The 22,035-nt window shown below is 39.3% G+C and overlaps 5 protein-coding genes and 1 long non-coding RNA gene across 6 annotated transcripts in view; 4 read left to right on the top strand and 2 right to left on the bottom strand.

The window, feature by feature from the left end:
• LOC145449982 (uncharacterized) overlaps nucleotides 1-22,035 on the bottom strand; it is a 337,566-nt gene that overhangs the window by 261,195 nt on the left and 54,336 nt on the right. The window lies entirely within an intron of this gene.
• LOC145449447 (uncharacterized) lies at nucleotides 1,589-6,879 on the top strand. Its single transcript, XM_080327805.1, has 2 exons — nucleotides 1,589-2,158; nucleotides 5,222-6,879. The coding sequence occupies exon 2, from the start codon at nucleotides 5,487-5,489 to the stop codon at nucleotides 6,192-6,194; it is 708 nt and encodes a 235-aa protein (XP_080183931.1). The 5' UTR covers nucleotides 1,589-2,158; nucleotides 5,222-5,486; the 3' UTR covers nucleotides 6,195-6,879.
• LOC145449446 (E2F-associated phosphoprotein-like) lies at nucleotides 6,881-9,254 on the top strand. Its single transcript, XM_080327804.1, has 7 exons — nucleotides 6,881-7,026; nucleotides 7,377-7,462; nucleotides 7,607-7,714; nucleotides 7,769-7,867; nucleotides 8,559-8,655; nucleotides 8,727-8,834; nucleotides 8,902-9,254. The coding sequence occupies exons 1-7, from the start codon at nucleotides 6,950-6,952 to the stop codon at nucleotides 9,197-9,199; spliced, it is 873 nt and encodes a 290-aa protein (XP_080183930.1). The 5' UTR covers nucleotides 6,881-6,949; the 3' UTR covers nucleotides 9,200-9,254.
• Nucleotides 12,172-13,267, top strand: LOC145449398 (uncharacterized). Its single transcript, XM_080327747.1, has one exon. The coding sequence runs from the start codon at nucleotides 12,293-12,295 to the stop codon at nucleotides 12,869-12,871; it is 579 nt and encodes a 192-aa protein (XP_080183873.1). The 5' UTR covers nucleotides 12,172-12,292; the 3' UTR covers nucleotides 12,872-13,267.
• On the bottom strand, nucleotides 13,737-14,660 carry LOC145449399 (coatomer subunit zeta-1-like). The gene has a single exon (XM_080327748.1). It carries the CDS (start codon nucleotides 14,519-14,521, stop codon nucleotides 13,991-13,993), a length of 531 nt encoding a protein of 176 aa, XP_080183874.1. The 5' UTR covers nucleotides 14,522-14,660; the 3' UTR covers nucleotides 13,737-13,990.
• Nucleotides 20,671-22,028, top strand: LOC145449397 (dehydrodolichyl diphosphate synthase complex subunit DHDDS-like). The gene has a single exon (XM_080327746.1). It carries the CDS (start codon nucleotides 20,823-20,825, stop codon nucleotides 21,732-21,734), a length of 912 nt encoding a protein of 303 aa, XP_080183872.1. The 5' UTR covers nucleotides 20,671-20,822; the 3' UTR covers nucleotides 21,735-22,028.

The following is a 22,035-nucleotide window of genomic DNA, read 5'->3' as shown; positions in this document are numbered from 1 at the left end:
ACTGTCTGTCTGCCCCAATCCATCGGAGAAAATCGTTCAAGATCTGAATGAAATCATGGCAAATGACACTAGATCAGGATGGCTGACAGACAGTATCGTTAATGCCTTTGTAATCCAGTGTGCGCGCAATGGAAATTGTCGGGTGAAGGATGATCATTTTGCGTATCTGGATATGGACACGTGTCATTTGATAATTTCTGGAAGGAAGCCTCAAACAGTTCCAACCACTATTCTCGATCACAATCGGCACTTATGCCGCTTCATACTACTATCAATTCTCATTCGTCGGGATTTTAATCGTTTTGTTCTTCTCTGTTTTCAAAAACAAACAAAAAAAAAACAATCAGTTTTTACGATTCCTCTGGTACCCGTGATACAGAGGAGCAATACAGGATTTTATCGTCCATTACAGAATACCTCACCAATATTTCTGGGATAAATGCGAGCAACGTAAAGAAGGAATTTTGTTGCGACTTCCTTCAATCCGATTCTTTGTCGTGTGGTGTCTGTACATGTATGGCAGCGTGGAACTTATGCATGCAAGACAAACACCGAACAAAATTTTTGCAAAACGACTTCCGCGACGACACGTGTCGGCATCAAATAAGTGTCTATACGCGCAGATTTTCGTTTCGAATTGTGAGTAAACCAGGACTCAGTAGACCCTGAAATTCATTTTATGTGAAAGAACTATCCAATACTAAATCCGTGATGGCTTAATTGTTGTATTTGAAGTCGCGCAAGACTTTTAAACATGAGGCTGAAAGTTAGGTATATTCCTATAGGCGCGTGTCGACACCAAAAAAGTGTCTATACGCGCAAAGTTTCGTTTCAAATTGTGAGTAAACCCGGACTCAGTAGACTCCGAAATTCATTTTATGTTGAAGGACTATCCAATACCGATTCCGTGATGGCGTAATTGTTGTATTTGTAGTCACGCAAGACTTTTAAATATGAGGTAGAAAGTTAGGTATATTCCTATAGGCGCGTGTCGGCATCAAATAAGTGTCTATACGTGCAGACTTTCATTTCGAATTGTGAGTAAACCTGGACTGAGTAAGCTCTGAAAATATTTGATGGTGAAGAATTATGCAATCCCGTGATCTTGATGGCTTTGTTGTGATATCTGCAAGCGCTCAACACTGAAATAGAATCAATCAATCAGTCAGTTATATTAGTATTCATCAAATATATTGGTTGAACGTATATTACTCGATAAATTTGTGAAAATAATGTGCCAAATAACGATATTGTATCACCTTTGGTCCCAAAGTTCGCAGACTCTTTCCAAAATCCCACCCTCGAAGTCGAAATTCCATGTCACTTGACTGTTGACACGCACAGGGTTAATCTCCACAATTCGTTCTCAACAATGTTTCACTTGATCGTTCGAGGTGTTTCACGTGTGTGCAAAGATTCCGCTGAGATTCCGCCAGGATGACTGCAGTGTCTGTCTATAAATTACTAACCTACGGTTAGAGATACGCAGGTCACGTGGTCACGCTCCGGCAAGCAGTTACACTTACTGCTGAGCAATCTAGAAGCAGCATAATTGGTGGTGTTATAACTTGCGACCCGAGGGGTGAAATTTAATGAAACTGGTCGTAATCGAGAGCTACTGTCGCACTGCTTCTGAGAATACAAATTAGAATCTTGTCGGGGATATGGAACCACCTCAAAACAGCCCTCAAAATCTGAAAATCGGCATTGTTCCAACAATGGCATCACCGCAAAACGATGAACATAACAATGGCAATTTCGTGAAGCGATTGTTCAAAACAATGCCGATTTTCAGACTTTGAGGGATGTTTTGACGTGGTTCCATTTCCCTGACAAGATTTTAATTCGTATTCTCAGAATTAGTGCGACAGTAGCTCTCGATTAAGACCAGTTTCATTAAATTTCACCCCTCGGGTCGCAAGTTATAACACAACCAATTATGCTGCTTTTAGATTGCTCAGCAGTAAGTGTAACTGCTTGCCGGAGCGTAACGACGAGACCTGCGTATCTATCCGTAGGTTAGCAATCTATAGTCTGTCCGACCCATATCGGTTCACTTTCATTATGATCGCCTGTGGCGTGTCCAATATAGGTGATCTTCGGTTGCTTTCATTCAGTCTGTATCCCTCTTACTGAATTCCCATGTTCTAGGACAGAGGTTCTCAAAGGGTGGGCCATGGCCCACTGGTGGGCCACAGAGCATTTTGAGGTGGGCCACAGAGCTCTTTAGTAAATTTCAGAATTAATTTAAGTTTAGTTATATTTCTTATGTTATTCGCTAAAAATATATTCGTATTATCTAATTATACGTAGGCTACATGAAGCTTTTCATCCGACTCTGATTAGACGTAGTAGCACGTATGAAGTCAGCATGTACAATTTGAAAACGTTACGGAGAAACGGTGACTTTTTCTATACTGGCTATGACAACCTACGGCTAACAGCAACTAAAATAATTTCAAGCCTATAACACTGGTCTACACAAAATTTCAGGTTTGGGTTTTGACAACTGAATTTGGATAATTTTGGGGCGCTGAATCCGAAAATGGCCTCAGATTTTCTCCATCACATCACGTTTTTGAGATATGAAATATCCCTAATTTTTTGAAAAATTCAATTTTTGACCCCCCTCTTTTGTCAAAACAAGGAATTCTGATGAAATAAACACTGTTTTACCTGCACTAATCTAGCTTTAATTAGCAAACAAGCATTCCATGTTTCATTCATACAAATTTGAGTTGTCTTGTGCCCCGGTACTAAAAATAGGCGTGCAAAAGAGCAACCATAATAAAATTAAATGCTACATTATTGCTGACGAACATGTGGATAGGACAGTAACAAGGTATTATCTGAATTACAGCCTAGAGTTCACACAATACGCACATAGACATTACAATGAAGTGCAGAAATTCTGAAGACAGGGACTTGGGCACGCCCAGTTCAGAAACAGTAAAAAAAAGAGCTTTCATAAAATATGAAGTCTTCACTTATAAGCTTCAAAATTCTCTTTTGAGGGACTTTCTTTTACGAACAGCATCTGGAATTTCTCTTTACCAACTCCATCAATAGTCGGCTATCATACGAAATTCCAGGTATACAGGTGGCGACTGTGTCCTTGTCCTTGCTCGTACCGGATTTTTACTGGTGTGGAAAATAAATGAATCTATTAATCCCACCGACCTTGATAACGTGCCTCCATAATTTGAATATCTTGGCTGAAACGTTCACCCTGTTCTTCATTATCTTTCCCAAGGTTTTGTCTAAACTCATCCGCATGGCTCGTCATCGTTGACTTTGATGCTCATCCTGCATTCCAAATCTCCATAACTAAGCAGTAGCTCCCTTGAGAGATCTTTATTATTTTCTGCTTTTCTGTTTCCAAAAAAAAACAGCACCGAAAGCATTCCAAGCTTTAGCCTCGAATGGCAACATTGATTATACAAGATTTTAATCCTTCAACAATTGCCTAATTTGAGTTACATTGATAATCCCAGTTCTTTTGTCCCTTCACTGAGACCAGAAAAAGCATAACATATATCCTTCAAAACACCCCCCTTCACAATCCAAAGCTTTTACATATTGTTTCATGAGACCAAGTTTGATGTGAAGAGGAGGCAAGAGGATCTTTTTTATATCAACAAACTGATCACGTATGATATTTTTGTCTCCAGGCGTCAATGTGAACCTCGGAGGCCACTCATCTATGTTCCAGTGGTGATCCTTGACCCTGCTGTCCCGGTAGCATAGGAAACAGGTATTAACAGGTAGGCCTATTCGGTGTAGCCACTTTGTTGCCCCAGCATAAAGTTCACCATTTTCAAATCTAGACAGATGAGCCAGCCATGGTCATGCTACTACAACTTTTCGAGGACGATTGTGATGTTCTAATAATCTTCTTTCATTGTTCATTGCGATATAATGTCACGTTTGTACCAGCTTTGTTAGTTGCTCTTTTGCCTGCATATTTTTTACTCCAAAGCATGAAATTTTATTAAATACAATGCAAATTTGTTTGAATATAATATAGAATGCTTGTTTGCTAATTAAAGCTGGATTATTGCAGATAAAACAGTGTTTATTGCATCAGATTTCCTTGTTTTGAAAACAGAGGGGGGTCAAAAATTGATTTTTTCTTCAAATTAGGGATATTTCATATCTCAAAAACGTGATGTGGTGGAGAAAATCTGAGGTCATTTTTGAAATCAGCGCCCCAAAATTAGCCAAAATCAGTTGTCAATACCCAAACCTGAAAAAAAAAGTTGAAATTTGTAGACCAGTGTAATAACTGAGATAATGCTTAATTAACCAAGTATTCCGGCAGGGTCATATGTCGTATGCCGTTGAGGGGCATGCAATGAACTCGCAATGAAGTGAAATTTATGTACAGATTTACTGTACTTCGGCAGGCCGTATTATTGTAAGCTAAACGTAGCCATAATTGCAAATTATTAGCAACTTCTGGCGGAGGTATACTGCACCACCGCAACGAATCTTAATGGATTGAGGATTTATCGGAGCGCATTAATCTTTGAAGTCGGTTTAAAATGTCCGGCCTGAAAATCATTGTACATAATGAAAGAGTCACAGGAATTGATTGTATCATTGGATTGAATATTCTGACATCGCAACTTCAGTATAGTTTTGGTACAAGACATACAAAGTACATCATGCATATTGAAAAATCTTTCTTCACTTCTCTGTAGTACCCCATTCACCAATGAATTGTTCGATGCTGGCCCAGAATGATTATAATATTCCCCACAATAGTATCACTAAAGTCCCAATCACACAGTGCGGGGATCTGATCATTGTGTTTCGCGACGCGAATGGAGCAGCGCACGAAAATAATCTATATACTTGAAGGAGTTTTTGCTTATGATCTACCAGGGCCGTAACTGCCGCACCCACACCCTCAATTGGAGGAACTCGAAGAGGCCCAAGATTATTTCGTTGGTCGTTTGTTGGAGGATATTTATTCAACTTGAATTTTTTTCGCGCTTCGCGCGATTTTATATCCCGGAAGATCGAGATTTAAATATCATCAGTTAGAGAAAAATGCGCATATTTTAGAGAAATAGGCATATCGGCGCTGTCCATGACCAGTGACCACGCATTAAACAGGAATATGACTATAAGATATCAGGTGGGCCACAGCACATTTTTAAACCGGAAAATGGGCCACGGCCAAGAAAGGGCTGAGAACCCCTGTTCTAGGACCTAGGTCAACTTCTAAGGCGGTTATTGATTGAAAGACTGCTTCAAGTCGTTTTGACTCTTTCCAATTGTTTCATTTTATCACTATCTGGCGACGTTTTGAAATGATGAAATTATTATCAAACTTATATCTGAGGAAAATACCTACCACCTCCTACCGCTATGATGTTTATGACGGTTGTCTTTTTGTGGAAATGCTTTTCTTGAGCTTTCTACACTCTAATACATATTTAGCTTAGTTTGTTTTATTCCCATATCCTCAAATCACTTCAATGACTCGCTGGACAAGACTTAAAGAGAAAAAGCTTCCAACTCGTGGCTCGAAATGGGAGCATCTGAAGAACGACGTTGGAAAAGCATCGAGCAGCAATTCAAGTGAGAAGCACAATCGTCCGTTCTTAGGAGCAAAATCAGCCGACCGCAGCAGACAACGGGAAGAGGCTCGGAAACTGGCAGTAAAGAAGGACAAGAGATCTGAGAACAGAAAGGTAAAGAGACAGAGGCGAAAAATCGATGGGATGGTTTGTTTTCATTGCCGTATGCCAGGCCATGGCATGGCCGATTGCCCTCGAATTTTACATGACAACGAACAAGGCACCGGGGTTTGCTTCAAGTGCGGATCAACCGAACATACTTCGCATTCATGTTCCGCAAAAGTCCCCATAGGAAAGGAATTCGCCTTTGCCAAGTGTTTCGTATGCGGCGAGCAAGGACATCTTTCAAAAAGCTGTCCGGATAACCCACGTGGACTATATCCCAGTGGGGGATGTTGCAGACTTTGTGGTTCCGTTGATCACTTTCAGAAAGACTGTCCTGAAAGACGGATAAAGGGTGAAGTGACGGCATATAGACTCGCGTCTAATGGCATTGGCTCGTACGTTAGTTTGGATGATGAGGTGACTTTATATGAGAGTGATGAAGAAAAGAAGAAGTCTGCCTCTAGTACAGTTGTGAAAAAGCCTAAAGTAGTGACTTTTTGAAGATAATTTATTCTTATGCTTGAAAAATCGTATTCCAAGTGCGAAATTGATTCTTATTAATGCATCAAAGTGCTAGCTTAGGTTATTGCTATGTTTTCTGTGTGTTTCTGAGTTGCTCACATGCCCTTGTTCTTGGAATTTCCTTTTCAAATTTTGGGAAGTGTCAAAGCATGTGGGGACGCATCATTATACACATTTCAATGTTTACCATAGCTATGAATATGCGGAAAAACAATAGAATTAGGATCATTAGGCTCCTGAAGTAACCTGGTTCTTGAATGAATTGTGTTCCTAATAACAACCAACCCCTAGATTGTCGTTCAATTATACCCTCATCTTATAGTGTAACAATATATTAAGATCTCTTCTATTTGTTAATTATTACTAGTACAAATAGAAGTAGCAGCAATAAAAGTAAATTATTATGGACAAGACGTAAATTTTCCATCGTATTATGCTTTTCAAACAGAATGTTTGCCACAAACCAATATGAATGAAAATAAATTGATAAGAAATTACTTAAGAAGGTTAACCTGATCAATGTGTGAGAATAATATCCCGGTTAACCACATCTTTGGGCTGTGATGTTAGCCTTTTACTGGCAATGCGCTGTTCTTTTTCAAGATTTTGGTAGTGTCCGGGTTTAAAATGTAAGATGTTTACTCATGAATTTTCTGCAACAGAATTTTGGCTAGAGCCTTGTAACCAACCATTGTATTATTGTGGTAGAAGCTTTTGTCACAAGAAAGAAGAGCATGACTTTACCGAACATCGATGGATATGACTATTATATCAGTAATGATTCAGACGATGAAAGGTTTTGTAGAAGCAGGTAATGAGTAACATTTTTCACTGATTTTCATTTGTTTTTGTTTACTTGTGGTTTTCTTGTCTGCTTTTCTCTTGAACTGCAGTCATGTCTGTGCTGCGTTGCTTTTTTGCAAAATATGTTGGTCAGCAATGAAGTTCAAATAACTTTCACTGTGCAACGGAATCTTGTGGTTGAATTGAATTTGTCTGCTTGTTTCGTCTGATCATTGGAAGACTCGCGTAAGATCATCCACTCCTGTAGCTCGAGACCAAGCATTTATTATAATAAAACAATATAATACAATAATTATTGAAGTCATAACCATTTCAATTATTCATCGTTCTAGTCTTCATTGCAACATTCTTGTTTAGTTCCGAGGAAGAGGTTCTGGATGAAATTGATGTCTTTCTATACGGCACACCGAAGCAAAAGCGGAAAGCCCTTAAAAATCTAACAGGTACAGTAGGGTAAGTGTGATCATTAATGTGGTTGATCGTCCCCAGATGCGAGATTGTGTTCAGACTGTTTGCTCAGAACTTTGTGCCAGTCTTAAATGTTTGTGATGTCAAACAACGCTTTAAGCTGCTAATTTTGTGCACAGGTGATGAAGCGTCGTCTTCAGACGAAGATTTTGAGCAAGTAATGAAGACAGAGCTTGATCAGAAAGTGAAGGACATAGAAAATAAGTGGAAATCGTTGCCACCATCAGGTATATTGATGTTGCTTTTTGCAATCGTGCGATATTAACATTACAATTTTCCAGAAAAGTCTGCAATCCCTGGACAACCATGCACTTCACAAACGGCTGATGCCTCCAAACCTAAATATTATGATGAGATCTACTTTGATTCTGATGAAGAAGGTTAGTGAATAATCTTTGCAAATGCTCCCACAACATGACGATATTATCCAGATGCCAAATTATTTCCCTAAAAGGTCCGAGTGAATTACATCAATGTCAAAGCTGTGATCATTGTAGACATGTAGTCATCTTATATATCGTATTACGTCATCTGTCTATAGTCTTACCATGCGTCCTCTTTTAAGAGGATTCGTCCTCTCTTTTGACCCATTTGAAAGTGTCGTCCGTAGACGCCCAAATGTCCTCTTTTTTATGAATTTGTCCTCCTTTTTGAAAATTTTGGCAAAATGTATGTTAAAATTCAACTGAGATATAGGAAATTAGAACTCTAATAACGTTCCGACGGGTATTTTGGGAGTTGAGCCAGAAAGTTTACCTTTTTTTTAGTCAACCAACATAGAATGCAATAAAAGTGTATATTTCTGGAGTGAATTCGAAAATATGACCTTTTTTAGTCTACCGACTATAAACTCGAAATAAATTGACCAATTTTTCCGGAATTTACTCCGGTATTTTAATCTGAAAATTTTGAAAAAGTGACCTCTTCAGATTTTCAAAACATGGTTACCCTATCTTACTATATCATATTAAACTGAAATACTCTACTAGCATATGTGATGTCAAGCTGCTATGGGGGCACTGATTCATATTTGTAGTTGTAGGGGATCAATCCTAGGATTTTTGTTCGTAGGCTGTTCAAAGAGGCAGCGGTTAACTGATGACGAGCTGTTGTATGATCCTAAAGCTGATGACGAAGATCAAAAGTGGGCCGACAGGCAACGCAGAAGGTAGTTATCTGATTAATGTTGGAAGTCATATATTGGCCTGTTACGGTAAATAAATGTGCTTTATTCTTTAGGCGGCCAAAGAAAGGCAAGAAAAAGAATAATCGAGCTGCGGCGGACGATAGCGATGCTGTTTTAACTTGTCCAGCCTGTATGACCGTCCTATGCATGGACTGTCAAAGGTCGGTACATTAATCGCGCAATTTCCACTAGGTAATTGCATATCTAACACAGATTACTGTATTGTAGGCATGCAGTGTATCCAAATCAGTTTCGCGCAATGTTCGTATTGAATTGCACGGTTCAATATGAAGAAGTACTGCATTATAAAGAGAAACGCAAAAGGGAGTTCAAACGGCACAAGAGACGTGGCCCTTCCTCTGGTCAGGCTGTGGTGACTGCACTGGAGAACGACAATGGAAAGACTGGTTCAGTGTCACAATCTCGATACCATCCAGTGAAATGTACTGTGTGTCAGACTGAAGTTGCAGTTTATGATGATGATGAAATTTACCATTTTTTCAATGTTCTCTCTGGACATGCTTGAAAACAAAGTGAATTTACGTTCCGTTGTCATGAGATACACCACACGTGGTTTGTGATATCGTTGTGATTATTATGACGAAAGTATCAGAAGCATTGGCTGGTGTCAGTGGCGTAGCCATGGTTCAAAAGCGCGAATACCCCTCCGAAATTCCGACTCTGGCATTCTGCCATCAATCGTTAGGCAGGATATTCGTGACGTCATCCTATTGTTTGAAAACTTTGGTCCCAGTCAAATTTTTATGTTAGCTACGCATATGATGGTGGAATGTAAAACCCTTGGTTCTTGTTGATTTAAACAAGCAAGCCGCCCTGTGAACTTGATGTTCATCGACAAAAGCTGCCGAGGTAATACGTGATAGGATCCACACAAGATGACAGGCACACAAAGTCAGAAAAGTTTTGTCGGGAATTATTGGGGAATACCGTAAGTTAATCTTTTTAACTCATTGAAGGCGAACTGGGGCGTAGCCAGTTGAAAAAGGGAGGGGGTAGCATTTTTTTCGAATTTACTATTATAGCATAAATTCATTAGGGTTAGGTACATGCGTAAATGACGATTATGCAATATCCTCGTGTTGAGAAACTTATGTGTATGATAAGCTTGCCAACGAGTACGGAAGTGTTGTCAATTAGCGAGTCCCTGATCTCTCGTGGACAATTAAATACGCACACTTATCAACCCGTATTGCATAGCCTCGGCAACGATATGCGCGAGTCAAAATGTCCGAGTTGTTAATGGAATCTGTTCTACAATAGCAGCGGTTTCAGATGGTTCAAACCTTTTTCCTCTTATAACTACAGCCTTGACACGTACGCACATGTTTGGGGACATTCGATGTCAGTCCGTTTCGCGATGTCGCTCTTTACTCGCAATCGCTAATCAGCATACACTGTCTCCAAGCCATCGATAGATAAGAGCCAAAGCATGCTCGACCCGAGGCGCGATTGTTCAGCGACGTTCGTTATCTTTTCATTCCAGGCCTGTTACCAGAGGTGGTCAGTTACGTCAGTAACGAAATACTTCTACTTTTTTGAAGTACTCAAAGTAGTTTTGCGCTACTTGAACACTTACTCAAGTAGATCTAATTTCCCGCTACTTCTACTTCGTGATATTTTGCGATCTACTTACTTACTTTTGGCTATTTTCAGTTTGTCATGTAGAAGTAGGTTAGTCCTCCGATCAGAAAGATAGTCTGAGTAATTTCGGGGCTTTTTTTCGGAGTATCAACATTAAATTGGTTAATTGCAAAATCTAAGTCAACAAGTTTTTCGTTCAAAATCGTTGCCCAGTTTTATGGTAGAAATAATTAAAATTTTTTGTAGTACAACCAGAGTACAACAAAATATACTTTCCTACATTTTCGGGTAGAAAGTGTGTGTCCTTAGTAGCTTATTGCCAAGAATGAAGAAAAAACGTTAATATGGCTGACGCAGAAATGCCTATTTTATATAAATGATGCGTATTTCCTGGAGGAAGGGCACCCAATAATAAAGACACTAAATCGCGAAAATCCCACTTCGTGGTCACTTGACAATAAAGGTCAACTCCGGTTCAGCTCCCGAAATAGCCGTCGGGGCGTTACTTCAGTGCTGATTTACTGTATCTCAGTCGAATTTGCCCTACATTTAACAAAAATTCTCAAAAAAGAGGAGAAAACCTCAAAAAGTAGGTCATTTTCAAAAAACCTGCAAAGGGAGGACGTATGGTAACCCTATATATAGGTGTCTGATCCGGGAATACTAACATTTAGGGTGGCTGACAGATCTGCCGGACGAATAGCCTGAGAAAGGGCCTACGTCTATTCGTCCGGTACCGGACGAGTAGACACTTCTTTACAAAAGCTATGCTTCGACACCACAATCTTTATACCGCTATACCCTCTGTTGCCACCTGTGGTAAAACTATTTTCGCGGGTAGCTCCTGATCCACTAGCTTGACGAGCGTCGAGCTTGGCAGGCCAGCAACATATCGGTCAATCGGTCATCATAATTCCCAATCTGAATTAGCCATTGTTCACAGTGACAAGAGTTCTTTGCATATTTCGTATATATGGTTAACCGCACTTACTGACGTTAGTTCCTAGTGAGAGTCTGTTGAAATGCTCAGAGAGGAATGCTTTGTATATGTTGCAATGCTGTTACAGTTCTGTGCGTTACGGTACTACCCGAATTTAACGCTTATACACAATTGATCACACATAATAAACTGAATAATAGGGGGTGCTATCTTATTATTTACTTCTACAACGTGTATCCCTTTAAAGCAGACTATTGACCACCAGTACGTACTTGCTATCTAGAAATACTTCACAATAATGGAGAACCCTATACTGCAACTACTGTCGATCCTTCATGCAGAACACAGAATGAAAATAACTCTCTGTCACTTTGGCTCAAGATCTTGTTGACATCTATTAGAATCATACTTCATAGGCACAGAATAAGTACGCTACATTCGTCATCACAAATGACATTAAGTCGCACCGTAGCCTAAATATTAGGGTTACCATACGTCCTCTTTTTTGAAAGTGTCCTCGGAGGACGCCCTTTTGTCCTCTTTTTTGAAAATTGATGTCAGATTTAGAGCAAATTGCGAGTGATATGCCGTAAATTAGCACAGAAGTGACGCTCCGGCGGGCCTGTTTAAAATCGGTGTCCTGTGCTCACACTATATTTCATTTTTGAATTATTTTTTATTGAATTACTTTAACTTGGAAAATCATCGCTGCTAATCTGATATATCAGGCAAAAAGGCCAGCGATTCCAATCGGGCCGGCGGGTGTTTCGGAGCGAAAAACGGTGATTTTAGCGAAAAGATGACCTTTTTTTTAGTCATCCACCTAGGAATGCGGTGAGAAAAACGGTATTTTGAGCTCTGAGCGAAAAGATGACCTTTTTTTTTATGTTTAGTCAACCGATCACTAAGTGGGAAAAATTCACCTATTTTTGAGAATTCTTCCCCGGTTTTGCAAGTCTGAAATTTCTGAAAGTGTCCTCTTTTTAGATTTCCAAAATATGGTAAGCCTACCAAATATGCACAATTTACAGCGTATTTTGAAAAGATTGTGTTTTCTCAAGAATCTATAAATTCAATATGGAATCTAGAATTACCAATGCTGAGAGAGAAGTAGCAGCAGTTGATGAATCTTTGAATTCCTTGCTCCAATCGGCTATTGGTGCCAATCGTGAGGATATCGGAAGCTGTGCAAATGTGGCCAAATACAGTGAAGTCGCGGATACATTCTCTGTGAAATGTCAGAAGCTGGAGGAGCGTGTGAATTCAAGCGGACAAGTTATAGAGGAATTATCAAAGGAGCGAGATAATTTGAAAAAGGAGCTGGAAGATCTTGTTATCGCAAAAGATGCCATTAAAGGGAAAATCAAGGAAAACCTCATCAAGAGTTCCGTTACATCAGACGAGGAAAAATCAGAAAACTCTTCGAAGTCACATAAGATACAAATTTCAAATTTACTCAGCCTCATCACCGACATAGAATGGAAAACAGCTGATTGTAACGAGTCGCATATTGAAGGTTTTGTTGTCGGAAAATCGCTAAGGCAACCATTCAATTTCAATTTGCGAAGTCGAACTCCAACTCCACATGAGGTGCAAGATGAACTGTGGAATATGATGGAGGAAAACGAAGAGTTTGCAGAATTTCTAAATTTGTGATTATTAGGTGCGATTTTGTCATGATGCATACTATTCATCGTGATCTCAAGGCAACTGCGCCTACTTAGGACTATTGCCCTGGAGTTCGAAAAGGTGCAATGATTGTGGCGTTCAGATCGAAGCTGGTCAACTCAAGCAAACACTAACTGTCTACATAGGAAAATTTCTAGAAGAATAAGCAGTTCGAGTTGGATCCTCCTTCCAGTTTGCGATGTGCAAATCGAGTAGCTGAATGATTCGATTCTGGAAAAGTATTACGCCTCGAGTTGAGTATCTGTATCACTCATAATATGAGCTTATAACAGCATAGAAGATGTGAAAAGTATCTTTTATGCGACCACAAAGAATATAAAGTTGGTTCTACATCACATTGAAGATATTCGTATTTTGACCATGCTCATTTTATTGCACTGCATGACAATGGTTTGGATTTGTCACGATTTCACAGAAATGTCATTTCCACTAACGTACGTAGCTTTGTAAAACATGTTCCATAGCTGCGATACAACAAATCTCTTCAAGGCTTCTACCTTCAGTGGAAAATATAATTTTCATTGAAAAATGAACTCTTAGTGGCATGGAGCAAAGGCTATAATATCAGTATAAAATCATCTCCCAGTGTGCCCAGCCCGACTGCCAGCATAATCCACTCTACAAGGGTCCTCCTGATGGCACGATCTACTCTCTATCACTGCCATCGATTTGCTCTGGCTTTATCATCGTCAAAATATATTCAACGACTGTCCACATGAAATTCTGACATTGGGAATTGCCGTCATGCTTAGTAATTAAGGTGAACAATATGAGATAATGACTCTCCATCTACCAATCGGCTGTTTTATACAGCAAATTGCAAGTTGCACAATTTTATGCGCTTATAATCAATAAATGTATTTACTGTTTCAGACGTACATTACATTAGCACTGGTCACTTCACCATAATAATAGCTACATGAACACATATTGAGAGCAAATCCAGATAAAGAAGCCGTAGTTACCACCGTTCGCTCAAAAATGCACATCTTGTCCTACGAGCTGAGACAGGGTCCGAAACTGTTGGCATAGCGTCCACGTCATTGATGGGGAATATCAGTTTAGGTACCTTTGGACATATTAGTACTATTTTAGAAGAGACCACTTTATTTGATCCTTGGCCGATTGAAGAACTTGTGCAACAGTCTGCTCGGTCAAAGGAATGTCTTCACCCCGCATCACAATTCTGTCTGCTACAGACGTGGGATCAACTGCCATTATAACACCGCCATCAATTATTTCGTCCACAACTAGGAATCCGCTATCAAGATGCCTCAGCAGTATTCTTCGCTCAACGTTTTTACGAAAGATGATATTCATGGTATCGAAGAGGCAGTTGAGAACAGCCATGAGCATGAGCTCGTTTTCCTGCGAGCTCCCGACAACATAGAAAAACAGATCGACATTGTTCTTGTAAACTACAGTGAGTCCTTCCAATAATGCGATCTCCGAGTCAGATTTGTATGTCTTCTTGAAAAGGTTCTTTTCGAAGGCTTTTTGTTCCCTTACTGTCGGGTAGGTGTCATCGTAATACTTTGAAATGATCCGCTCTCCGTCGTTGTCCAGTATTATGATTGCTTTGACGGTATAGAGTGACGGTTGTAACATTGCCTCCATAATGCTCCTCTAGTTGGTCTTGTGTGATTTTGATCCAAGAGGCATTCGAGTTGTAGCTGCCAGAGTCAATATCTTATTACTGCAAATGATCACTTGTCTAATACTGTCAGATAAACAAGGTTAACAATAGTGAAAACTCACACATTCAACTGTGACGTGCTATGCCAATTAAGTCAACATCTGTACTTATTGAGAGTGCACAGCTTGATGCACGGTTAAAGAAAAATATGAAAAGTGGTAAATATATGCAACATTGATGCTAAGAATTGCCCATTCGGTGCTTACAGTTCAGTGCAAAGGGGGCAATTGTAAAATGTATAATTAATGGGTTATGTGAAGCAGATAAATAAGAATATGTTGTCCACAATGTATGTAGAGCAACTAGGAACTCACTGTTAACTTACTGTTCCAGATACAAAATATGGTGGTTGGTTAGGGATCCTTTTGAAGGGTGCCTTTATTTTGTACATGCAAGCTAATGAAAAGCTAATGCAGCTAATTAAGCTAAGGAAAAGCTAATTAAGCTAATGAAAGGCTAATTAAGCTAATGAAAAGCTAAGTAAGCTAATGAAAAGATAATGAAAAGCTAATTAAGCTAATGAAAAAGTAAGCTTATGAAAAGTAAGCTAATGAAAAGCTAATGAAGCTAATTAAGCTAATGAAAAGCTAAGTAAGCTAATGAAAAGCTAATGAAAAGCTAAGTAAGCTAATGAAAAGCTATTGAAAAGCTAATGAAGCGAAGGAAAAAGTAAGCTAATAAAAAGTAAGCTAATGAAAAGTTAATGAAGCTAATTAAAAGCTAAGGAAAAGCTAATTAAGCTAATGAAAGGCTAATTAAGCTAATGAAAAGCTAAGTAAGCTAATGAAAAGCTAATGAAAAGCTAATTAAGCTAATGAAAAAGTAAGCTTATGAAAAGTAAGCTAATGAAAAGCTAATGAAGCTAATTAAGCTAATGAAAAGCTAAGTAAGCTAATGAAAAGCTAATGAAAAGCTAAGTAAGCTAATGAAAAGCTATTGAAAAGCTAATGAAGCGAAGGAAAAAGTAAGCTAATAAAAAGTAAGCCAATGAAAAGTTAATGAAGCTAATTAAAAGCTAATTAAGGTAATGAGAAGTAAGCTAATCAAAAGCTAATGAAAACCTAATGAAACAAGGCAATGAAAAACTAATGAAGCTAATGTAACAAGGAAGCTAATTGAACACCACGCATCGAAAAACTTCGCTGATTGCAATTGCGAAATGTGTGCGTTAGCACAAGAACAGTGAGAGTATCTGTTGCATTCGTAGCATTCGACGAACTCGTCGGACTTTAAACAATCAAGTCCGCAAACAGTACAAGGATGAGACATAATCCAAGACGAAAACGCAACGATGTTGCGGAAAAACAATGAGAATTGCTATCCTTTCCACTGTCCTTCGCTACCTCAACTGATGACCCCAATGGGATTACTACGAGCGCTGTCGCGCGGGGAAAGTTGCAAATTTTGCACAATTTCTGAAGCGAGGGGACGTCACAATCAGGTTCTTTGATAAACACATGTTAACTCTGTGGTGACGTGGTGACGTTGCAACTCTACCTCAAGTACACGTACAAATGATGTATCTATATGTGAATTACAAAATTAATGTTAGAGACAGTTAGTCACACTTATCAGTGGTCACACTAACGTAGTAGGTTGGTATTAATGGTGTTTCTATGACTATAGGATGGTCATTGGTCATTTTACCCCAGGCTGGTATTCGTTATTACGGTTCCTGATCCACCGACTATTATGGGTCGGGGCCTTTGCAAGACACCGTCTACGCGGATCGTACGAGCAGTACAAGCCCACACCCTACATAAACCAGAAACACTTGGGTAGGAATACTGGAACCGACTTGGGCCTGATTCGAACTCCCAACCAATTCGTTTTGCAGCTGCGGAGCTGTGAATATATTCAAGCGAACTAAAGCGGAACTAGTCAAGTATATTCCGCGCTAAGCATTATTCTTGTCGGATACTATAATAAAAGATCACGAGCGTGAATGCGTTACGACTCGCTAGTCGATAGGCTATACCTTGCCCCTCCCTGTGAAATATTATAAAGCAGAAATGATACGTGAATATCCCAATTCAGCGCAGCAAATATATGCAATTACAAAGTAGTACATATCCGGACGTTTTCAACGTTAGTTTACTCATTGCTCATTATCAGGATGACAATGGTGCCGATGTCTCACTTACGTCATTTAAGTTTCGCAAAGGTAACGAAAAAGAAGTCTTCCCAATTTTGAAATTATGCGCAGAATGATTCAGTTCTAAAGAAAACGATCAATAATCTAAATTATTATCTGTCGATCATGATGTGAAGTTTATTTGTAAAATAAAAATTACTGTCAAGCCCGCAACCAATATCCACGCGAATTCGGTTTACCAGACATATCGCGTGCCGAAACGGGTTAATCCAGTTTTGTATGATGCGTTGATTAATAGCAGGTAGGGATGGTGTGAACCTCTGAAAGGTTCAGGTTCGTGTGAACGCGAACCTTTTTGAAATGTTCTGTGTGAACACGAACGTGAACCTCATGACGTCACGTGACGTCATATTGCTAATTCCAACCCTATCTTTCGATGATGTGATAGCCTATATTAATGTACACGATACCTACCGACGACTCGGGCCACATAATACCACATTTCCGAAGTAGGCCTACATATTGGTGTTTTATATGTCCCCGAGGGTGGAGATAATAAAGTTGGCTGATCCAAAAGAATGCTAATCGTGTGATTAAATACTGCTAATCGCGACGCATGAAGTTGGAGAAGGTTACGCGCGATGGTTAGTCGCGGTGTCCCGAGTTTTCAATCAAGTGACGTTATCTGTTGCATCATAATCCGAAAATGCGTTATACATAGGCTGCTAGTTGGTGAATGAAACTTAGAGATCCCACAATCTCCGTAATGAAGCAGCAGCCTGCTAATGACGATACTGCCACTTTAACAGGTAGAATTATCATCATCGCGAAATGAAAGTCGTGTCCAATTCGTACGGTACAGCTAAGAAACGGATATCGCTTTGCAATGGCGGGTAGGAATACATAATTCGTTGATTGTTTAGTGAAGCCATAACCTAGGAGACAATAGGCACGGTCTTTATCCGGAATAATTAGACGTAGGAATGGTACGCAGTTTCTATAGATAACTAGAAATCTACAGTTGTTCCAGTTTGTTAAATCATGAGATTAACACTAACTTTATGCGCCGCGATCAACCGGTTTCCTTAATCCTGGGTAGATAAATCCTGACGAACGCGCTAATCAACTTTATTGCTAATCCAACTTTATTATCTTCACCCTAAATGTATCAACTGAGGCAATTAAAGGATATAATACTCTCATAAAATCCATATCTTCCGTCGCTTTGCCAACAATTTCGAGGAGGACTTACCAGGGAACATAAACTTACGCCTTAACGGTCGAGACCAGACCGGACAATGTATTCGGCGTCTGAGTATCGCTACATTGATATTGAGCTGAGTGTAAAACAGGTTTCTATACTCGCTACAAATATTACGCCATTAACAAGTTATACACTACACAGCAGTGGCCAACACCTCAATCGTATGGATTTGGTTTTATTGATGCAGTAAAGATATGAAGTCAAGATTGACCCCGTACGCCTGCTAGATTTTTTTTCATCAGAAAACGGTATCAACTTCATTGATTGGTTGAATAAGCATAATTCGCTGACTACGCAAGTACGCATATTGCTCGTGATGTTTTTGAATGCGGGTCAAACTCACAACAGAGAGTCACTCAATATTCACAAACGGAAACCTGGATATTTCGAGCAAACTTTTGTTACAAAGCAAGTAAAACATTTGAGATTGTCAAGGTGCATGCTTGTTTAGTGTTGATTTTTAATGCTGCCAGCGCCATGTATAGAGTGGCCCGCAGTTGAAATGCAATAAATATGAACCAAAGATGTTGTAATGAAGTGAAAATTGTAATATATGAAAAAGGTTCACAGTGTAGAACCTACCAAGGTTCTGTTGTGAACGCGAACCTCTAAATTTCCGAGGTTCACACACAGAACGCGAACGTGAACCTCACGTTCACACCATCCCTAATAGCAGGCATGCTGGAGCTTGTGAGACAATGCTGTTTTCAAATCCTCCTTGCCTTCCTAACTAATTACCATCAAGAAATGAACTCCCTTTGAAATGTCGTTGATGTTCATGTTCGTTCACGCTATCAAATTCAGTTTGCAAACATAACCGGCCACATTATCATGTTAGGCGTGCTGGCACTTTAGCACCGAGTAGGCAGAAAAACTTCGTCAGAGATCACCGCTGTATGTAGTGGCGAGATAACGTAGTGGTATAATCCACAGCTGCAACACCAATGGGTTGTGGGTTCGAGTCCGACCGAGGTCGACTCCAGAATTCCTACCTAGGTGCCATCTCATCCGTGTAAGCGGTGTCTTATAAAAGCCAAGAATGTGGGCCGTTGTACAAGTCGGCCGCTACGGAATAGAAATGTAGAAAATTGCCTGGTGTAAATGACCATGACCATGACCATAGTAGTCGAGACACACCATGAACGCCTCAAAACAAACCTGTCGGTGCCGTCAAATCTTCCGGTTTACAGGGTGCAGTTAGGTCTGAATTGGCACTATTGCAATCATAATTCAAAAATCCCTATTGAGAATCGAATATCCAGATTCTAAACTTGGATTTAAAATTTCGGATTTGATACATCCAGAATCATATGAGCAAAATACTAACCTGGACTTACTTCCTTGCTTCATTGGCTTCATTTTTACATTCGCTGGTTTCATTAGCTTTTCATTAGCTTACTTTTCATTAGCTTACTTTTTCATTAGCGTAATTAGCTTTTCATTAGCTTAATTAGCTTCATTAGCTTTTCATTAGCTTTTCATTAGCTTACTTAGCTTTTCCTTAGCTTAATTAGCTTCATTAGCTTTTCATTAGCTTACTTTTCATTAGCTTACTTTTTCATTAGCTTAATTAGCTTTTCATTAGCTTTTCATTAGCTTACTTAGCTTTTCATTAGCTTAATTAGCCTTTCATTAGCTTAATTAGCTTTTCCTTAGCTTAATTAGCTGCATTAGCTTTTCATTAGCTTGCATGTACAAAATAAAGGCACCCCTTTTGAATCAGTCAATTAGAATTAGATGGTACCATAATTTGACCATGCTGCAATTTACATGCTTAGTGTTACTGTATTTAGTCTTTTATTCTCGGCTCTATGCTCATTGGCTATACCGTATATGACCAGTGAGTAAAAGACAAAATTGACGTACGTCGTACACTTGCACCAACAATTCATAACCTATACAACAAATGATGTTATTATATACCTACAACAAACACTCTGATGGCGTCAGGCAAACTGCTTACTATTTCAAGAACCTTGCCATATTAACTGTAGCATGCATTCCAGACATTGTTCATCAAACGCCAAACCAATAGCTACACTCCCCTCGTCCCCTGTTACTAGGGTGTCAGGCCACTCAAGTGTAAATCGAAGGAATTTCTTCATGGACTGTGACTGCAAAGGTAGCTATCAACCAAATTTTGATGCAGATGTGGAGCTGACACAATCCCGAATTCGGGTTATCAGTATATGAGAAATGAATCTTGCAGATCATCAACAAAATTTCAAGTAACGATGCTCAATGAGCAATGCTCATTGCTCTACTTGCTGATATCACTCAGAAAATTGCAAGAGTTCTGTATATTATTTAGTGCATCAAGATATCGTAGTACCATGAAACGAAAAATAATGTATGGGAAGCGATACCCTTCCTGTTAGAGGAGCCTACGATCCAATCTCAATGACAGTGAACCTCAATCACCACGGAAATAACGCTAAGATAACAGTAAATCTAAACCAGACCAAAGCTTGAAGAACTGCCCATAGAGGTAAAAATGACGTGTCGACGATCTACTCTCTACAGCCATCTCGCGATTTAAATAAATGTGCTATTTCGGAATCCGATTGTAAATTTTGTTCGGACATTAAATTTATCGTTTAATGAAATAATGAATATGGAGACAGGCCGGTTATTCTATTTTACGATGGATACGGAATTCGCAACATATCAACGGCTTTAATGATAGGGTTGATTGATTGCGAATGTTTACATCATCGCATGTCATGTGTCAGTCACTCACAATTATCGAAACTCCGTATTCACAATAAATACGGTGAGGTACGGCAGTTGACTTGAATATTTATTCTTTTCCATAGCACTCAGATAAGGACAGGAACTAGCGAAGAGAGGGCCAAGCCATATTATGTCTCTGATAAGGGATGATGGTAGCCTTGAACCGTCTTGGGCCCAAAGCCTATTTGCTCGAATTATAAAACGGGGTAAGATACCGCGTCACGTTGCTTTTATAATGGACGGTAACCGAAGATATGCCGCAAAGAAGCAAGTTGTGAAACTGGAAGGTCATTCCAAAGGGTTTGATAAGCTGGCAGAAGCATTAAAGTGGTGTCAAGATCTGGGAGTCGAAGAAGTAACTGTGTATGCCTTCAGTGCGGAAAATTTCAAAAGATCCAAAGACGAGGTTGATGGATTGATGGAACTTGCAAGGCAGAAGTTTGAGAGAATCATGTCTGAAAAAGAGAAACTCGAAGAACACGGTGTCTGCATCAAAATTGTTGGTGAAATGAAACTTCTTGCATCGGATATTCAAGAAATTGCTGCCAAGATTGAAAATGTAACTAAGTTGAACCATAAATGTCGGCTTAACATTTGCTTGGCGTACACATCTAGGCTGGAGATTTCTGCTGCTATCAGAGAAATTGCCACTGGCGTGGAGCAAGGTATCTTGCTACCTGAGGACATAACGGAAGACTTGATTACTAAGACACTTGAAATTCCAACTGTAGATTTGCTAATCAGAACGTCCGGCGAGGTTCGATTGAGCGATTTTTTGCTTTGGCAAAGTTCTTTCTCATATTTGTCCTTCTTGAAACCACTCTGGCCAGAATTCTCTATTTGGGATTTTTACGGCTCGGTTCTTCAGTACCAGAGAGCTTTTGACAAAATTGAAAATGCCAAAGAATATTCTAACATCAATACATTAGAACCTGCTGACGGAGAAAATGATGTTTCTGCCAATTATGCTCGTGTCGATGCATTTTTAAAGAATTTGAAGCTAGAAAGAGGTGGTATCAATACCGATATTCTGAGTACTTGATCCACTGCACCTCCATATCTTTTTTGTAATATTTTTATCATGCTTTATTCGTTAATACTGTTATTTGCAATGTCAACTTTGCCAGGGCTACTGTCAGGATTGAAAAAAATCAGTAAACATGTTTTACTTTATTCTAAAAGGCCATATTATTTTTGTTATGAACTATTAACCTAAGTATGTTCATAATTACAGCTTGTGACATGATGCATTGTATATTTTGAATGTGCTAGTCATTGCCAGCAAAGATTTTTGGAAATAATGATTGTATTCTAATTGTTCCTAAAATCTTGCAAGGTTAAAA

This window comes from Botryllus schlosseri, chromosome 11 (genome assembly GCF_051294905.1).
Source record: "Botryllus schlosseri isolate E-star chromosome 11, Bs_hap1, whole genome shotgun sequence".
NCBI lineage: Eukaryota > Metazoa > Chordata > Ascidiacea > Stolidobranchia > Styelidae > Botryllus > Botryllus schlosseri.
Note: the sequence above shows the minus strand (reverse complement) of the source record. Positions and strands in the feature narration are given on the sequence as shown.

Excerpts from the sequence above, each read along its gene's own strand:
- LOC145449447 (XM_080327805.1), top strand. The coding sequence starts at position 5,487 with ATGACTCGCTGGACAAGACTTAAAGAGAAAAAGCTTCCAACTCGTGGC.
- LOC145449446 (XM_080327804.1), top strand. The coding sequence starts at position 6,950 with ATGACTTTACCGAACATCGATGGATATGACTATTATATCAGTAATGAT. Across the intron at positions 7,463-7,606 it reads AGCCCTTAAAAATCTAACAG|GTGATGAAGCGTCGTCTTCA; the intron begins GTACAGTAGGGT and ends TTTTGTGCACAG. Across the intron at positions 8,835-8,901 it reads CTATGCATGGACTGTCAAAG|GCATGCAGTGTATCCAAATC; the intron begins GTCGGTACATTA and ends ACTGTATTGTAG.
- LOC145449398 (XM_080327747.1), top strand. The coding sequence starts at position 12,293 with ATGGAATCTAGAATTACCAATGCTGAGAGAGAAGTAGCAGCAGTTGAT.
- LOC145449399 (XM_080327748.1), bottom strand. The coding sequence starts at position 14,521 with ATGGAGGCAATGTTACAACCGTCACTCTATACCGTCAAAGCAATCATA.
- LOC145449397 (XM_080327746.1), top strand. The coding sequence starts at position 20,823 with ATGTCTCTGATAAGGGATGATGGTAGCCTTGAACCGTCTTGGGCCCAA.